The 17,328-nt window shown below is 44.9% G+C and overlaps 1 protein-coding gene across 17 annotated transcripts in view; it reads left to right on the forward strand.

Moving 5' to 3' along the window:
- Positions 1–17,328, forward strand: part of BMAL2 (basic helix-loop-helix ARNT like 2) — a 70,009-nt gene that overhangs the window by 35,886 nt on the left and 16,795 nt on the right. For 11 of the 17 annotated variants that reach the window (XR_011379036.1, XR_011379037.1, XM_070049544.1 and 8 more), the window contains 7 exons: positions 1,134–1,226; positions 4,133–4,304; positions 4,926–5,069; positions 11,791–12,031; positions 13,904–14,010; positions 14,144–14,294; positions 16,269–16,327. Coding sequence is in view for 15 of the 17 variants with exons in the window: in XM_070049544.1 (XP_069905645.1) it covers positions 1,134–1,226; positions 4,133–4,304; positions 4,926–5,069; positions 11,791–12,031; positions 13,904–14,010; positions 14,144–14,294; positions 16,269–16,327 (967 nt within the window). In the remaining 2 variants the exon portion in view is untranslated. The remainder of the gene's footprint in view (positions 1–1,133; positions 1,227–4,132; positions 4,305–4,925; positions 5,070–11,790; positions 12,032–13,903; positions 14,011–14,143; positions 14,295–16,268; positions 16,328–17,328) is intronic. The other 6 variants (XM_070049542.1, XM_070049546.1, XM_070049549.1 and 3 more) reach the window with 3 other exon arrangements.

A 17,328-nucleotide genomic window follows, 5' to 3' on the forward strand; every position in this document is an offset into this window, starting at 1 on the left:
TGTTGAGCAGCTCAATTGCGATACAGTGTTCCTGAGAAGAATTTTAAGGTATTCTTTGGAAATAACGTGATTTTTCAAGACAAAGGAGTATTTGGCATGCCCTCAAAGCGTCTCTGCAGGCATTGATTAGGGCTTTTTGTTTTTTACCGTCACAACTTTGTGTGGTTGTGGTTCTGCCCCCGTAGACCAGGTCTGCCCAGGTCACCTCATGTCTGTTTCCAGCAGGTCAGGTGGGGGCGCCACATTCCTCCTCCACATCCACCCACAGTCACTTTCTTAAAGGTTGAGTCATGGGCTTGGCTGGGGACGCCTCACAGAAGTGGATCATATGTGAGGTTTGTTAAACTTGGTTTTGAATGAGCAGTAGCTCATCATTTTTCAAAAAGCATAAAAAGCTGTGCAGTGGAATATGCTGAGCCCTTCCTTGTCCCAGTCAGCACCACCCCTCCTCCCCAGCACACCCGCAAGCCGTCACTATTGATGAGTTTTTGTGTCTTTACAGAGTCTGCTTTTGCAATATGATAGAATTTGGTAAAGATAATTTTAAGAACCTTTTTTTCGTTTATTTGAAAGGCAATGAGAGAGAAACAGAGGAAGAGAAACAAAGACAGAGAGTTCTCGAATGGCCATAATAGCCAGGACTGGGCCAGGCTGAAGTCAGGAGCCAGGACTTCCATCTGTGGCTCTCACCTGGGTGGCAGGGACCCCAGTATGTGAACCATGGCCTACCGCCTCCCAGGGTGCACATTAGCAGGGAGCTAGAGTTGGAAGTGGTGCTGGTACTGGAACCTGGGCACTATGACGTGGGATACTTTGTTCCCAAGTAGCGTCTTAACCACTGGTTCCATTCACCTGTCCCAAAGGCAGTTTTTATATTAAGAAATGTCTCAGCTAGCTAGTCCATGGCTGAACTTTCAGTGCAAAAACAAACATGAGTTTAGACAGAGTTTCACTTTAATATTTTTTAAATGAATTGTTTTAGATCTTAGCAAGATTTTTTAAGATGGTTTTACTAGGTCTGTGACCACTCTTAGCTTTCTTGCCGTAATATCCTCCAAATCAGTGTGTGTGTGTGTGTGTGTGTGTGTGTAACAGAAGATATTTTGAAACACTTTTATTTTCTTAAATCCTAGACTGCAGAAGGCTTCCTATTTGTGGTTGGATGTGAAAGAGGAAAAATTCTTTTCGTTTCTAAATCGGTCTCCAAAATACTCAATTACGATCAGGTATCTAAAGCTGAAAGTATTTCCCACACAATGTTTTTTTTTTTTTTAAGATTTATTTTATTCTATTTATTTGAAAGATGATTAAATTAACTAGGTTCATGAGCTGGGAAACCATGCCCTCCACCCCTGCATGATCTCATGCCATCACTTGATCTTACCTGTATATGCCCACTGTATATCCACTTCCATTTTGGAAGCAGATAAAGGTGTGGAGCATCCTGAACTTTCACTTTGTCCTGCACCTCTGGGTGGGTGGCCTTCTGCACACACACCCTCCTCCCCGCACACGCACACACCTTTGCTTTCCTGTCCACGTAGTACACTACCTGTGGCTACTCCTAACGGCACACATTGCCATGTGATTCTGCCCTGTGGATTTTTCCCACGTGGTTCCCAGCCTGTTCTCTGCCTGGTATGGACTCAGTTCATACTTCTAAACTCCAGTTTCCCTTGAATAAAGCCTTCACTTTTCTGTGTATTTCTCTCACTAAATAAATGCTAAAACTTAAAAAAAAAAGATTTATTTTATTTTATTTATTTGAAAGAGTTTCAGCGAGAGAGGGAGAGACAAAGAGAGTGTTCTTCCATCCTCAGGTTCTCTCCCCAAATGGCTGCAGTGGAGGGGCTGGGCCAAGTTGAAATCAGGAGCCTGGAACTTCATCCAGGTCTCCAACATGAGTGGCAGGAGCCCACGCACTTGGGCCATCCTCTGCTGCTTTCCCAGGTGCATTGGTAGGGAGCTAGATTGGAAGTGGAGCAGCTGGGACTTGAACCAGCATCCAATGGCGGCCCTCCACACAATGTTTTACGATTTTGAACAGATACATATGTTGAACCTTGTTTTCCAAATCCTTTCTTTCCAGTGGACATGGGATTGGGTTTGGCCAAGTTAGAAACTCCCAAGAGAGATTGAAAGATGTGTGCCAAGAGAATGGGATTTTCTTGTTGACATTATGTTCACTTCCCACCTGTCAGCACGTTAGTTGATGGTGCTGACCCTCAGCTTCTTCCTGGTATGACATGGAAGTGATGCTGCCACGTGTCTCTCGAGTTGTAAAGGCTAAATAGAGTGTCTGCAAAGTTCAGTCACCCTTCTTAGTCCCTCCACGATACCACATTATTGTTTAAGTTACATGCCTTGTACTGTAACTTTTGGTACAATCTATAGCATGAAACGCTGAAATACATTTTTTATTTAAGTAGCTTATTGTTACTTCCTCGTTAGTGAGCACTGTCCTCACTGCTCAGAGTGTATCATGCTGAAACTCATCCACCAGTGTGAATATATATGCAGAAGAAATCAGATGAACACAGCTTGGTTCTTGATCAACTCTCGTTAGTTGCAGCCATCGTAGATAACAAGTTAAACAGAAGGAGTGGTGTTGTGAACCAGTGCACAGAAGACTTGAGTACCAGTGGCTCACGCAGCTGGTTGTAGCTGCAGACACTAACATGGTGCAAGACCTGATGGTTCCACATCCTGGTGGGAGACATAGAACACACAGACACACATGCACACATACACAGGTAACTGACACTTCAGGGTCACACTTGCATTCCAAACTAGTGACATGACATCCAGTCCCATGGGGCCACTGACTGTATTTTAGGGCTCCATAAAGTCTCATGGCCACTCAGGAGGATATTTGGATTTCTATCATTATATTGTCTCCAGCTTTTTAGATTCATTAACCTGGTTTGCTGTAAAGTAGAAAGCTCTGAACGTAGACTTACAGTACTGATATCTAAATCGGATGACTAGATTATTTTTCTTTTTCTGTATGAGATGTCTAAGTGGCACACAACTGAGGCTGCTTCTGTGATCAGCTGGTCCCTTTGTTCTGTCTTTTTTTTTTTTTTTTTTGACAGGCAGAGTGCATAGTGAGAGATAGAGAGACAGAGAGAAAGGTCTTTCTTTGCCATTGGTTCACCCTCCAATGGCTGCCACTGCTGGCGCGCTGCGGCCGGCGCACCGCGCTGATCCGAAGGCAGGAGCCAGGTGCTTCTCCTGGTCTCCCATGGGGTGCAGGGCCCAAGCACTTGGGCCATCCTCCACTGCACTCCCTGGCCATAGCAGAGAGCTGGCCTGGAAGAGGGGCAACCGGGACAGAATCTGGCGCCCCGACCGGGACTAGAACCCGGTGTGCCGGTGCCGCAAGGCGGAGGATTAGCCTAGTGAGCCGTGGCGCCGGTCTGTTCTGTCTTCTGTAGGAATTGTCTCCTCACCTAGTTCGAGAGTTCAGGAGAGGAGTGGTCAGTGTGGTCAGGGATTCCGTCTGTCAGATGAGCTGGGAGAGGGAGAAGAGTGAGGCTCAGGAGTAGAAGGCAGCCAGCTAGAGGGGCAGGCGAATTGGGTTGCTGGAGGAGAAATGACTTCCAGGTGATGGGACCACAGAAGCAGAGGCACAGATCTAGGAGTGTGCTGCACGCTGGGAGGTGTGGGGCAGGCAGAGGTAGCTCTGTTGCGTGTCAGTTTCCAGTAGCAGCAGAGTCTTTTATAATAGTTGGTCAGTCTCTTCCTATTGTAAGCTCACAGCTGTTGGTGCCTTCCATATTATGCTGGAATGTAATCTCTTTCCCTTTACCAAGGGTAGAAAAGTTTAAAGTCAAAATGATGACCAAGTGACACATGATTTGGGCGTGCTGAGAGTAACAGGATTTAACCAGATACCAGCAAGCAGTTGTGTGCGGTTGTTCAAATCTACGTGTGTGGTTCCTTGTGCAGGTGGTTTTTCTGTCGACAAGAATCACACACACCCCCCTTCTTACACAAAGTTCAGGTCACACAGCGTGGTGGGTGTTTCCTTGAGTTTAACCTTCCACCAAGAAAAGATACTGTATGTTTGTGTGAGGAGAAGTAGGAAAATGCTGGTACTGGTTTTTAACGAACATCTGCCTTATTGCAGGCTACTTTGACTGGACAGAGCTTATTTGACTTCTTACATCCAAAAGATGTCGCCAAAGTAAAGGAACAACTTTCTTCTCCAGATGTTTCACCAAGGGACAAGCTGATCGATGCCAAAAGTAATTGCTCATTTCAGCATATTTGCCGTTTTACGTACATATTACCACCTGCAGGTACACCTGTGTGCTGTTTTTCAAACAGTTAGTTAAGGTTTTATGAAAGAGAGAATGTTTAGTGAACTTGACATTTATCAGTCTCAGCATTTAAAAATACATAGAGAATTTCGGTATTCACATAGTCACACAAGTATTTATTTGTATGAACATGCTTTGTTTAGAGACACTGATTGCTTCATCTCAAATCTTTACAAGCAAGTATCATTTTAGATTAAAAACTTGCTGGCATTTCCATTATTTAGCTGCGTGCTGAGACCGTTGTTCAGTATAAAAAAGCTTGTGTACTTGGGAAGTATAAGTTTCTGTCTTTTCTGAAAGTAGTTAGTGCCAAATAATTATTTATAACAGAAAGAACATGTTCTGTGCCATTATAATGGACATTTAAATTTTTTTCATTATTCAGTCAAGCATATTATCCTCCCTCTGAGGAAAAGTAAATTACATCAAAATGTAATTGTTTGACAAGTGCCTCCCTTGGTATTCAGTGTGGAGTCATCGCTTTAAACAGCCATTTTTTTTCTGTTTATTAAAAAAAGCTTAATAGATGATTGGAAAACCTTAGGAAATAACCTTAAAAATATACTTTTCCCACCTTTCTTGGTGTCTTCTGCTGTGAAGCTGGTCTTCGAGGTCCCCGAAGCTTCCACACCAGAAGGACGCGTGTGTGTTCGGGCTCCCGGCGATCTTTCTTCTGTCGGATGAGGAGCTATAAGTGCGCCATCAAAGAGGAACACGACCCTGTGCCCAAGCCCAAGAGGAAAGGTAGTGCCATGTTGAAACGTGCGGTGGTTCAAAGCATGGATGCAAAATTACTGTCCTAAATATTTTGTATACAAAAAAGTTAAATAGATGGTCAAGGCACGTAAGTGAGACCAAAAGCAGGAAGAAAATAAGATTTGTTTTTAACCAGAACCCTCTAGAACGGCCCCTCATAACCTTTTGAATGCGTCAGGCATGTTTTCTTTATTGCCTGAGATTCCCATGGTGTTTTTGAAATGATAGTTTGGGGCCTACCAAGTAAGAAAAGATGCCAAGAGACAGAGTGCAATTTCTGCTGTGAAATGCCATTATTTTTAAATTTAAAAAGCTAGGTCTTTTTTTTTTTTTTTTTAGATTTACTTACTTGTTTGAAAAGTTGAGTTAGAGAGAAAGAGGGAGAGTCAGAGAGAGCTTCCATCTGCTGTTTCACTTTCGAAATGGCCACAATGGCCGGAGCTGGCCCGTCTGATTCCAGGAGCTTCTTCTGGGTCTCCCATGCGGGCGCGGGGACCAAAACACTTGAGCTGTCTTCCACTGCTTTCCCAGGCCATAGCAGAGAGCTGGGTCAAAAGAGGAGCAGCCAGGACCTGAACCCGTGCACATATGGGAATGCCACCACTGCAGGCGGAGGCTTAGTCCACAGTGCCGGCCCCTCTAGGTTCTATTAAACTTAACATCAAAGTCTTCTTTCACGTAATGAGATTCTCTTGTCATCTGAACTTGAGGTTACATTTGACAAAGATACTAAGGTAATGATTCTACTATTAAGAGAGAAAAATGAACACATTGCAGATTGGGAAATGTCTCATGACATTTTTGCCTAAGAGCATATTAAGCCATGAAATATAGGATTCCTTATGCAGATTTCAATATGAAATTAGCTTTTCTGTGATTTAAAAGGATAGTTGGAGTTCTAAGAGTCAATTTATATAGAAGTTTCGGTTGGAATCTTTTTTTTCTAATGCTCTCATAGGTCTAATCATGTAGCCGTCATCTTCAGTGTTCTTTTTTGAAAGATTTATTTATTTATGTGTTTATGTGCTTGAAAGGCAGAGTATCAGAGAGAGAGAGGGAGAGGCAGAGTTCCTGTACCCACTTGTTCACTCCCCAAGTGGCCATAGTGGCCAGGCTGAAGCATCCCAGTCCAGGGCACCCTCTTAGAGCATCCCCTCCCCCAGAGCCCCTGCCTCAGTCTCTCCTGCTTTGGCTTCCGGAGAATCCGGTGTCTGAGGGGAGAATCAGAAGCAGTGGTTCTCAGCTGGGTTCTCTGGATCATCAGCTGCAGCAGCCATCAGGAATTTGTTAGAAATACACATTCGCAGGCCCCATCCCTGAACTGTTATGTTTTGAAAAATTCTTTCAGGTGACTCCAACACAGGCTAGTGCTGGACAGCCACTGAAAGTGCCGCCTGAAAATAGAGGCAGAGTGATGGAGGGAGAGAAACCACCAGCTGGTTCACTCCCCAAACGGCTGAAACAGCCACGTCTAGTATCTGAGATCACCATCTGACATGGAAGACTCCAGTTAAACCACGTACTGGTTGATCAGCAGTTATGTTGAGTCCTTCCTGTCCCAAGTGCAAAGGACTCAGGGGGAGACAGGCAGGGGAGCCAGTGCTCTGGTGGCGGTGCGATGTGGAATATTAACGTGCGGCTTGATGCCAGGCCAAACGCTGCACCTGTGTCTGTGCTTGGAATTTGTCGCAAAGGAAAATGGGAGGTGTCCTCAGTGGGACACACAGGGCTGCAGTAGTGTTTTGAAGCAGTTTTGTAAATATTGAATTTTAAGCCAAAATGCATATGTATAATCACAGGTTAAAAAAAAAGGAATCCCCTTGGGGACAGCACTGTGAAGCAGCAGGTTAATGCCCTGGCCTGAAGCGCCGGCATCCCATATGGGTGCTGTTTCGAGACTTAGCTGCTCCACTTCTGATCCGGCTCTCTGCTGTGGCCTGGGAAAGCAATGGAAGATGGCCCAAGTCCTTGGGTCCCTGCACCCACATGGGAGACCCAGAAGAAGCTCCTGGCTCCTGGCTTCGGATCAGTGCAGCTCTGGCCATTGCGGCCAGTTGGGGAATGGACCATCGGGTGGAAGACCTCTTTCTCTTTCTCTCTCTCTCTTTCTCTCTCTCTTTCTCTCTCTGTCTCTCCTCTCTCTGTGTGGCTCTGACTTTCAAATAAAATAAATCTTTAAAAAAAATAAATAAAATTTAAATTGTATGTAAAAATACCTTAACTAAAGAAAATGATTTATTTGTTTATTTGAAAGGCAGAGTGATAGAGAAAGACGGAGAGAAAAAGAAAGACCGTCCCTCCACTGGTTGACTCCCCAAGTGTTCTATGACAACCAAGGCTGGGCCAGGTCAACACCAGGAGACAGGAGCTCCATCCTGGTCTTCTACAAGGGTGGCTTTGACTCAAGCACTTGGACCATCCTCTGCTGCTTTCCCAGGCGCGTAGCAGGGAGCTGGATCAGAAGCAAAGGAGCTGGGACTTGAACTGGCGCTCCTGCTCCAGTGTGGGATGCCAGTGTCACAGATGGCGGTGTGACTGGCTGTGCCACAGTGCTGGCTTAAAGGATCTTTTTATTATTATAAGATTTAGGGATATATAGAAGAGGCAGGAAAGATTTATTTGCCTTGAGATAAATAATCATCTTACTGGGAAAATGTGGATGTTTCAGGATTGGCAAGTGGCCAGTCCAAGTTATTTCATGTTGCTGTGCTGTAAAGGAACGAAAATGTTGTTGAGTTCCTCTGATACTCCAGGTTCTCTCACCAAGTTCTGCCCCACTGCAGCTGTGCTGATAAATAAGGTTCTGGATGCAAGGGGGGTTTCCCTCTTCTTTTAATGTTTGCTTGCTTTTTTATGTATTTTCATCTCCTTGAAAAACAGAGTGACAGTGAGGGAGAAGGAGAGACACAGATAGAGATATCTTCCATCTGCTGGTTCACTCCCTAAATGCTCTCGAAAGCCAGGACTGTCCAGGCCAAAGCCAGGAGCCAGGAACTCCATCCAGGTCTACCACATGGGTGGCAGGGACCCAAGCACTTGAACCATCACCTGCTGCCTCCCAGGATGCATTAGTAGGAATCAGAAGCCAGATATCAATGACTGGATCCCAGGTACTCCAGTATGGATGGAGGCATGCAAGTGGGGACTTAACTGCTTACACCACAAGTACCCACCCTATAGGGTTTTTCTTAGGTCTCAGATTAACAGTAGTGCTCCCTTAGGTTCCTGTTAATCCATGGAAAATGGCTGTTAAATACTGGATAGTGGTCCCTCCACATTGACCTGTAGAAGTTGACACCTCCAGTGTGAGTGTATTTATAGGTAGCTCCTTTAAGGAGGTCATTGAAGTTCAGTGAGTTCCTAAGGGCAGAGCCTAACCCAATAGGAACAGTGTCTTTATAGGAAAATGAGGAGACAGCAGGGATGTGCACTTATAGAGACGAGGCCAGAGTAACTCGGGGAAAGCAAGGCTGCCAGACACGACCCCTTGATCTTGGACTCCCCGCCTCATTCAGGCTGCCTGAGTGGAGTGATACAGCAGGTGCAGTAGCAGCGTCTTCAAAGAGTGTGGTTAATTCTCCATGCCTCAGCAGGCCTAGTCCCTAGTGAGCACTCAGTTATTCGTGGATCAAAAAGAAGAGAAGGAGAAATGGAAGAGAGCAGGAAGAGAATGAGTGATTACTAAGAATCTGCTGTATGGAAAGCACTTGCATAACTGTGTTAGCACACCCAGCAGTTACTTGCAAAGCATCACTGTCGTGCAAATGAGGACCCCAAAGCTTCAAAGGGTTCTGCAGTTTTTCTAGAGTCCTGTAGGCATTAGGAGAATTGGGACTGGCCTCACAGTTTGCTTTCTTCCTACTCTGCCACTTCCTAGAGTAGCTTGCTGCATGCCAGAGATTATTAGTGAAAGAGCCCCATCCAGGTGAATTCTGCCACAGACGCCCTGCAGGGGAGCTGGCTCTTGTGGGAAGAACGTGCTTTTTCTGCCCAAGTGCAGGTGCTCACTCCCACATCAAGTGAGACTACACAGATGCCTGCAGTTAGAGCCAAATATCGTTTCCAAAGGGAGTTTTTTAATCATATATTTTTAAGAATGATTTGTTTTATTGAGAGATGGGCACACAGAGATCTACCATCTGCTGATTCACGCCCTGTGAACTCAGCTGGGGCTGACTGGGACCCAGAAACTCAACTCAGGTCTTCCTGGGTAGGGACCTAAGTGCTTGAGCCATCACCTGCTGTCTCCGGGTTGTGTGCTGGCAGGAAGCTGGGGTCAGTTTTGGAGCCAGGACTGGAACCCAGGTACTCCAGTGTGGGATGCGGCCAGCCCAGCTCCCAGCTGGCATCTTTTTTTTTTTTTTTTTTTTTTACAGATTTATTTATTTGAAAGAGTGACAGATAAATATCTTCCATCTACTGGTTTGCTCTCCAAATGAGCACAATGGCCAGGGCTGGGCCAGGCCAAAGTCAGGAGCCAGGAGCTTCTTCCTGGTCTCCCACACAGAGGGTAGCACAGGCTCAAGGACGTGGGCCATCTGCTGCTGCTTTTTCTAGATGGTTAGCAGGGAGCCTGATGGGAAGTGGAGCAGCCAGGACTCAAGCCAGCACCCATGTGGGATGCCGGCATCACAAGTGGCAGCGTCACCTGCTGTGCCACAATTCTGGCCCCGACCTAGTTGGCATCTTAATTGCCAGGCTGTGTGTCTGCCCCAGAAAGGAGTTTGTAACGTGCTCAACTATGTGAGCCACACATCCGGCAGGTGCAGTGGTCGGATTTTGCCTGCAGTTGTTTTTTTTTTTTTTTCCTGTGTTGAGTAGCCCATGTGATCCCATTCCCTGTACTGGTGAAGCCTGTGGGGAGTAAAGGTGTTTTCTTCACTTTTACTGTGATACATCAGATACGTTTAAATGTAAAGGAAGAGAGACTGGACAGTTGCCCTTTTTATGCAAACTGCAAACTTAATTTCAGAGTTCTGGACACGAGGTCCTCCGCGTGGCTTCCAAGACCCCAGTCTGTCCCCTGCTTCATTCTCCAGCGCTTCCCCCACGGCAGCCTCTGCTTCAGCTGCGTCTCTGTTGGCAGTGGCTCTGTCCCATGTGCCCCTTCGGTCTCCAGGCCACTCTCATCTGAACACTTTCTGTGGAGGAGCACCCACTGTCACTGAGTGGCTCAGTGGTTGTGTTTCTGAGTGAGCCTCAGGCCAGCCCATCGTAACCTAAACCCCAGCTCCACCCTGGACTCTCACCTTGGAGTGGACGCTGAGTCCTGAGACAGTGGGGCTAACAGGAGAGCAGCTCACAGGGACATGGAAGAGATGCAATGAGTCACACAGTGAAAGTGCTTGAGAGCAGCATGAGAAAGAAAATGATCTATAAACCTTTCATGTTATTAGCTACTATCTTAAAGGAGAGTCCATATTACCTTCAATTTCTTACAAAAGTTTATTTTATTTATTTTAAAGCTTTATTGTGGTAACCGTCTTACCAGATAGTAGCAATTTAAAGTAATACTCTGGGTTTTTCTAAATCTAATCACAAAAAACTTTTAAATCAATTAAAAATTCTTAAATTTTTATGTGTTATTTGTTCCAAAGGCAGAGACAGAGAGAAATCTCCTATCTACTGGTTCAATCCTTAGATGCTGGCAAAATCCTGGGCTGCACCGGGTCAAGGCCAGGAGCCAGAAACTCAGTCTAGGTCTCCACATGGTGGCGATGACCCAAGTACTAGAGCCATCATCATTGCCTCCCAGGCTGTGCATTAGCAGTCAGCTGGGATCAAGACCAGAGCTGGGATTCAGACCCAGGCACTCGGATATGGGACGGGTGTCCCAGGTAGTTTGTTAACCATGGTGCCAAGCGCTCACCCTTAAATCATTTATAGGAGCCATTTTATGGTCCTGCTTTCAGTGTTCCAGTCTCGTGTGTGTGGTGCCATAGTCCGCATGTTGCCCGCTGTTATCCCCGCATTGTACTTCATCGTTTGCTTAGGTAGCTCCTGATTGTTGACTTTATGGATTATTTCCAGATTTTTTAAATCTGGTTGGATCTGCTTGACAAACTTTTTCCTGAGTTAATTGCTTGGGATTTCTCTGAAAAGTGATGTTTTTCATCAAAATTTTGTCTTTGTATTGTATTACAAGTATCTCTAAATGTTTTCCAAAGTGATTCTGCCATCTCTTGTGATAGAAATGTTATATTGAATAGATTATACTAGACATATCTATTCACCACTGTGTGTGCTAGCTTAAGAGAGTTCCGCTCGCTCGAGTGCACAGTGACTGTGATGTCCTTTGTAAGCGGTGGACTCTGAGTTCCATTGTGTCAGAAAGTTAGAAAGCTAAGCAGTGCTTCAGGAGGGCACCAGTTTTAACTTTTTCTAAGATATCAATTACTGTTGTTCAAAAAGCTGATTGGGAAGTAGATTAAGCTATGGACCTAGTTAATCCTAAATTACAGCAATTTGTTAGCTTTTTGATGTCATGTGTATAGTTTAGTTCCCCCCAAAAAAACAAGCCATGAAGAATAAAGTCATTAAATAAACAACAGCAGTGGTTTCCTCTTAGTGCAGTATATTATTTCCCCTTCCTACTTTTTCATAAAGAACATTTCATAACACAGTTATAACAATTGTAATTGTCAGAGTAAGAAATTTAAGAATTTCTTCAGAGTAATCCAAATGTCCTTTTTAAACATTTTCAAACCAGATCATAGAAGATTCTGCACCATCCACTGCACGGGTTACTTGAGAACCTGGCCCCCAGACATCTCTGGAATGGAAGAGGAGAGGGACCCCAAGGAACACAGAAGCCATTTCACCTGCCTGGTTGCTGTTGGAAGATTGCATCCATGTGCTGTCCCACAGAGCAGTGCAGGGGTTAAAGTGAGACCAACTGAGTTTGTAACCCGCTTTGCAATGAATGGGAAATTTGTCTACGTAGACCAGAGGTAAGTGTTTCCCTGTCCTAATGCTTAGCGTTCAGTGGGTTATCTGGGGCTGTTAATATGTCCTCTTGTAGCACAACAGTTTTGTTTTGTTTTGTTGTTATTATTTTCTACTTCAGAACAGGAAATTAAGTAAAATAAGGATATGAATATGTCAACAAATTTGTTCAAGGCACGGTGTAAACTTGTGGGGTCTGGCATGTGACAGAGCAGGTTAAGCCACCACCCACAGCACCAGCGTCTCAGACGGTCAGCAGGTCAAGTCCTGGCTGCTTGACTTTCAGTGCAGCTCCCTGCTAGTGGGCCTGGGAAAAGCAGCAAAACATGGCCAAGGTGCTCGGATCTCTGCCACTGATGTCAGAGTTCCAGGCTCTCGGCTTTAGCCTGGCCCAGCCCCAGCTTTTGTGCCCATTTTGGGGAGTGAGCAAGTGGGTGGAAGATCTCTGCCTCCCTTTCTCTCTCTCCTTCTCTCTCTGTAAATCTGCCTTTCAAATAAAATAAAAACATGGTTGCCTCCGACATCGTCCGGTCAAATAAAATAAAAACAAATATAAACTTGGAATAATATGAGTATATTTCAAAAACTGCATGCAAATGAAATTCAAAGATAAGCGTATTAGTTACTACTGGCTAAGATGCTTGTTAAAACTCCCTCATCCCACATCAGAGTGCCTGTTTTCAAGGCTTGGCTCTGCTTCTGATTCCAGCTTCCTGGTAATGTGCAGCCAGGGAGCCAGCAGGTGACGGCTCACGTACTTGGTCCCTGTCACCCACATGGCAGGCCTGGATGGATTTCCTGGCTGCTAACTTCAGCCTGGCCCAGTCTCAACTGTTAGCAGCACTTACGGAGTGAACCAGCAGAGGCGTGTGCTCTGTGTGTGTGTCTGTCTCTGTGCCTCTCAGATTTTTCAAAAAACTTACATTTTGCACCCACATAGAAACACAAAGTGAAATATATTGTTTGGGTACTCGTTATAGCATTAAATCTCAATACACAGCACATTAAGGACAGAGATCCTACATGAGGAGTAAGTGCACAGTGACTCCTGTTGTTGACTTTACCAATTGACACTGTTGAAATCTTTACTTAATGTATACTAAACTGATCCTCTGTAAAAAAAAAAAAAAAAAAAAAAAAAAAAAAAAAGAAATTATCAACTCCCAACTTGACTCTCACTGGGATTAAACATGACAATAGGTCTGATCTGATTTCATCATCATTTAAAAAAAAATCATCTATTATTTTTCACTTTATGTTTCTGTGTGGGAGCAAACTGTTGAAATCCTTACTTAATGTATACTAAGCTGATCTTCTGTATAATAAGATAATTTCAAATGAATCTTGATGTGAATGGAAGGGGAGAGGGAGTGGGAAAGGGGAGGTTAGTGGGTGGGAGGGACGGTATGGGGGGGAAGCCATTGTAATCCATAAATCGTACTTTGGAAATTTATATTCATTAAATAAAAGTTAAAAAAAAAAAACTTACATTTTGGTACAAAAAAAGTTTCAAAATCCATGTATAGTTTTTTTCATAGTATGTGTTATCCGTGAACTTTTTGAAGACTGCTTATAAGCCATTTCCCACAAGCTTTTCCCTCAGCATATGCTGGGTGCCGTCTGCAGCCCACTTTACTGGTGGGGGGTGGGAGTGTGTGCCCTGGTGTCGGGTGGGTAGCCTCATGCCAGCACCTATTCTTTTCGCAGCTCTGGTCTGAGGCTAGAGTCGCAAAGGCCTTCAGGGCAGCACAGTGGCATTCCTGGTTACTCCCCACCTTGGCCACTTGTCTTCTCTCCTGAGCCTGCAGGGACCCACTGACCTTTGGGAAGGGAATGCCCTAACGGACTCTGAAGCTTATTTTCCATTTTAAACCCAGGGTGACAGCAGTGTTAGGATATCTGCCTCAGGAACTACTGGGAACTTCCTGCTATGAGTATTTTCACCAAGATGACCACGGTGATTTGACGGACAAGCACAGAGCAGGTAGGGAGCCTGGGTGATGAGCACAGAGCCGGTAGGGAGCCTGGGTGATGAGGTACTTCCTTGGGGTAACCCTCAGGGCCTGGGTTTTCACAGTGGTGGGCCATTGTGCTGATCGGTCTGTTTTCTTATGAAGTTCTGCAGAGTAAGGAGAAAATATTCACAGATCCATACAAATTCAGAGGGAAAGACGGCTCTTTTGTAACTTTAAAAAGCCAGTGGTTTAGTTTCACAAATCCTTGGACCAAAGAACTGGAGTATATCGTGTCTGTCAACACTTTAGTTTTGTAAGTAATTTTTTGTGCTGTTAAGACCTTTATGTTTATGAAGCTTTATCAGTCCTGTTTGCCCATGTTTGCTCTGAGTTGTATACAGTCGTCCCTCTGTATCCTAGGCGGAGATTGATTCCGGGGTCCAGTGTAGGTGCCAGAAGTTTGTGGGTGCTTCTGTCCCTCATGTGAAACACTGCAGTGACTGCTGTGGCCTGTGCTCACCCCCTCCCCCCCAGTACTCTCAGTCTTGTCCAGATTACTTGTAATGGGCCACGCAGTGTGGATGCTGTGCAGGTAGTTGGTACCCGGTTTCCTCTAGGGAGTGATAGCAAGAGTCTGGATGGGGCCAACACAGGCACAATTCTCTTTTTCCAGATACTTTTGACGCCCAGGAGGTTGACACCATGGGTGTAGAGCTCATAAATACAGAGGGCCGACTGTGTTTCGAGTCTCTCATTCACTGTTCCTTGACGTTAGTTCTCTGAATTAAGCTAAAAGTTCTCCCTTTTGTAATGCACTCCATCTGATTGTGTGTAGGTGACAGTAAAAGCTCTCTGCCTACCCTCTGTGGCCTGTTCCTGCCTTTCCAGTAGACAGTGTGGATTTGGCTTTTCACTCCATGTCACTGCAAGAAATCATCTTGTCCCCACTGTCCTTTGTGCGTGGAAATGCTCTGTGTTTGGGGGTACAGAGTGTGCAGTGTGGCCACACAGAGGTGCTTAGCCAGAGAGGGCCAGGAATCCAGCGCCAGGGTTGCCTGGTACACCCTGCACTGTAGCTGCTCAGCCTGAAGGAAGGACCACCGCTCCACATTGGCGCAGAGTGCTAGCACGGCCCTGTTCTACCTTGTACTGTAACGATAAGCTTCTCTCTGAAGGTTTCATCAACCCAATTCTGTTTACTTACCTACAATATTTTGTAAAACAAAAACAAGATACAGAAAAGTTTATTACTCCCAGGATTCCCTGTCCTCCATCCAAATGATCCTAGCCTTCTAGTCCCTAGCACCCAACCTGAGAGTTTGTTAGAATGAGATTGTGCGTTTTCTAGGGCACGAGGCACTTGGCAAACACCCTGCTACTTAGCGTGTCAATGCTCTCATCTCTAAGGACTGATACTAACCAGATGTGTATTAAGGGTCTTTAGAGAGTTTGTGGAAAATGTGTGTCATAAAAAAATAATGCTTGGCTTTCAAGTTTTTACACTTCTTTGTTAATTCTGTTGTTGCATGAACTAGGTGAAGTACTCTCATATATAAAACATAAATGGGGACTAGAACCCGGTGTGCCGGCGCCGCTAGGTGGAGGATTAGCCTATTGAGCCGCGGCGCCGGCATACCAGGTTCTAGTTCCAGTCAGGGCGCCGGATTCTGTCCCGGTTGCCCCTCTTCCAGGCCAGCTCTCTGCTGTGGCCCGGGAGTGCAGTGGAGGATGGCCCAAGTGCTTGGGCCCTGCACCTGCATGGGAGACAAGGAGAAGCACCTGGCTCCTGCTTTCGAATCAGCACAGTGCACCGGCCGCAGCGCACCACCTGTGGCGGCCATTGGAGGGTGAACCAACAGCAAAAGGAAGATCTTTCTCTCTGTCTCTCTCTCTCTCACTATCCACTCTGCCTGTCAAAAAAAAAAAAAAAAAAAAAAAAAGGGCCACAAATTGACAAATACAGAGCTTCATGTAGTTACTTTAACAGTTTCCTTCACAATAGGAGAAAAAAAGTCTACTATTCTGTGAATAGTTTCTTTTTTATGGCTGGATGCTGAATTTTATGAAATACTTGTTACGATTTAGTCTAAATGATCATATTATTTTCTTGTATTTTTTACCAACATGAATGACGTACATATTTTACTTTGGAATATTAACTATCTTTGCATCTTTTAATATCCTGTTATTCATCTATAATGTTTTCATATTTGGCTTAGCAATAATTTTGGCTTAAATAAATTACTTAATTTTTAAAAAATTAATAGGTGATGTTTCTTTATTCTAGGGGGTGTAGGGACACTGGAGAAGCATCATTATTTCCTTGTAGCTGTCAGGCTTCAGAAGGTGAGTTTAGTTTCAGGTGACGGAAGATTTATTACTAAGGTGGGTTATTAAGACTGTTACTGTTATTATGGACCTGCTGTCTTTTTATTTTGGAGGAGAAACTTCAAGGTCAAATTTAAAGACTTCTATGAATTGGGTTATAGGAATCCCAACTTTGGTTAAGAGGCAAGAGACTAAGTTTAGGGGGAAACAGATACTCCATTTGAAACTCGCGGAGGGTATGCCCCTTAACACTCTGCCTGAAGGTCTGTTGTAGTCTGACACTGTGGGGCACTCTGCAGTCCACTTGATGGCTTTGCCCTGGACAGAGTCCTTCCAGCATAGGAGTGGTCTTCTATCCATGGTCTGTCCCCTGAACTTAGCATTGTTCCTTGTCCAGTTGGACACTCAGTAGATACAAGAGGGACAAATTAACGTAAAGTTTCAAAAGAAATTTTTGTTTACCTGTGTCAGATTTTCACTACTGAAATGAATGTAGTATTACATTACTTGTATACTATGAAAATAGAAATATTAGAAGATTTTTTTAAAGACTTGTTTATTTGAGAGGCAAAGTTAGAGGGAGAGAGAGAGAGAGGGAGTGAGAGAGACAGAAGTCTTCCATCCATTGATTCACTCCCCTAATGGCCACAAAGGCTGGAGCTGGGCTGATCTGAAGCCAGGAGCCAGTAGTTTCTTCCTGGTCTCCCATGTGAGTGCAAATGCCCAAGCATTTGGGCCTTCTTCTACAGCTTTGCCAGCTATTAGCAGAGAGCTGGATTGGAAGAGGAGCAGCCAAGACAGGAACCAGCGCCCATATGGGATGCCAGCACAGCAGGCAGATGCTTAACCTACTATGCCACAGGAGATATTTAAGATAAAGTTGTGGGGCAAGGGTTTGGCACAGCAGTTAAGTCTTGGGACATCTGAATCACATATCAGACGTGCCTGGTTCAAGTCCTAGTGACACTCTGCTTCTGATCTAGGTTTCCTGCACAAGGCACACCCTGGGGAAACAACAG

Source organism: Oryctolagus cuniculus, chromosome 9 (genome assembly GCF_964237555.1).
Source record: "Oryctolagus cuniculus chromosome 9, mOryCun1.1, whole genome shotgun sequence".
Taxonomy (NCBI): Eukaryota; Metazoa; Chordata; class Mammalia; order Lagomorpha; family Leporidae; genus Oryctolagus; species Oryctolagus cuniculus.